Raw genomic sequence first — 1,681 nt, 5'->3', positions numbered from 1 at the left:
CTGACCTTCAGGGATGCAGAAGGTGGCAGCTGCGGTGTTGGTGGCAGAGGGGTGGTCGTTGTTGCGCTGGGTGTCCTGGCAGACAACATAGAAGCATTGCGCTGAGTATCTGCATAGCTGTAGCATGAATAGAAAAGAAGGAATAACATACTGAATCCCTTCTTTATCATGGCTTTCCTATGGGAAACACAGGAGAATAGCTCCGATGTCTCCAAAGCCTCAGCTAACCCCCATGTCAACTGAGAGATGGAGTAATGGTGAGGGGGTTTGGGTTTTTTCCATCATCCCCTGGATTGGGACCTGGAAGGGTAGAGCTTAACAGAGAGTTTTAAAAGGCTCTAAACCCCAGGATTTATGCTGCAATAGCAATAAAACTCACTGGGGTATATGTTATAGAGGCAGCTAATACACACCTCGGGTGGTGAGACGCATTAAGGCCATTGCTGTGTGGATTAATGTCCCCATAAAACACGTCCCGTTGTGCGACATTGTTGTGAGGAGAATGAAGCAATAACTCTGAGACTCGCCGGGCGAGTGCCCGCCCCAGTTCCGTGCTTGCAGATGGATCCCCAGCCTGGGGCTGCAGGCTTTCAGGGCTAATACAAAACATTTGTTATAAAGCTGCCCCTCTTCTCCCATCCAACGCCGAATGGCACAGCCCAGGGCCCCTTCCCCACCGGTTCCCCCTCCTTCCATGCCTCCCACACCACCGGCATCGCCTGTTCCCCGTTCCCTGCCCCATCTGGGGCTGCGTGCGTGGCCAGCTCAAGGCAATCCTTCAGCAGCTGAGTATGTCTCTGGGCAAGCCCAGGCGATGGCAAACAACAGGTTTGGCAGGGCTGAGGGTGTAAATAAAAGAGCAGCCAGGGCTGCTGAGCGGACGCCACAGAGAGCCTTGAAAACTGGAAAGTATTATATCATTTATTAATAGGCATTTCTGTTACACTCCCCACCAGAGTGTGCGTGTCCCTGATGACAGAAGTGCTTGCTAGTGCTAATGAGGCAGAACAGAGAGGAAAAAATGGCCCTGTGGGTCGGGGACTGGCCGGGGAGCTGGGAGATGTGAGCTCAGCTCCTGGCTCTGCCGCCGCCTCTGCTGCCGACCTTCAACGGGCCGCTGAGCCTCGGCCAGTGCCTCGCGTCCCTCCCTGCCAGCTGCGGCGGAGGGGGCTGCTCTGCCTTCACCTGTGGGTTTCGGGCAGGAAACTAGTCCATAATGAACAAGGGAGAATGATCGCGGGGGATTTGCCCGCAAGTTACATTTTCTTCCCCCTCGCTTCTCCTGCAGGCATTTCCAGGACCAACGTCCTCTCCGTCTCCCTCCTTGTGCTTTGCACCATCACAGAAAGGGTTTTTCTGTAAAGGTGCAAATGCAAAATGCAAAGGGAAGATACATGAACAGGGGTTGCAACAAGGCATACACTGTCCCTCAGCCATCCAGGGCTAAAGACACCCTATCAGTGCTCCCAACTAACAAATTTCAATGGCTCACCCGGGGAAGGGTGTACCCCAGGAGTTTGCCTTTGCCTTCTGGGTATGGTTTAACAGATGAGACACCAAAATATCCCCTAGAAATATCCATCACCACTTCAGGGCTCCAGACCCGAACTGTGCCTAGGGTGTATCTGAAACACGCCAAGGAGCACTGACTCACGTACCTGGAGAGCCGGGAGGGAGTTAC

At 53.6% G+C, this 1,681-nt stretch overlaps 1 protein-coding gene across 1 annotated transcript in view; it reads right to left on the bottom strand.

Annotated features, from left to right (window-relative positions):
• Positions 1 to 716, bottom strand: part of DDHD1 (DDHD domain containing 1) — a 127,213-nt gene extending 126,497 nt beyond the window's left edge. The window contains exons 1-2 of the mRNA XM_009322943.1: positions 678 to 716; positions 6 to 75 (exon numbers count right to left, since the gene is read on the bottom strand). Of these exons, the coding sequence (XP_009321218.1) occupies positions 6 to 75; positions 678 to 716 (109 nt within the window). The remainder of the gene's footprint in view (positions 1 to 5; positions 76 to 677) is intronic.
• Positions 717 to 1,681: the final 965 nt, after the last annotated feature.

Source organism: Pygoscelis adeliae, unplaced genomic scaffold, assembly GCF_000699105.1.
Source record: "Pygoscelis adeliae isolate BGI_AS28 unplaced genomic scaffold, ASM69910v1 Scaffold314, whole genome shotgun sequence".
Classification (NCBI taxonomy): domain Eukaryota; kingdom Metazoa; phylum Chordata; class Aves; order Sphenisciformes; family Spheniscidae; genus Pygoscelis; species Pygoscelis adeliae.
The sequence above is the reverse complement of the archived record's forward strand: the minus strand, read 5'-3'. Positions and strand labels throughout refer to the sequence as shown.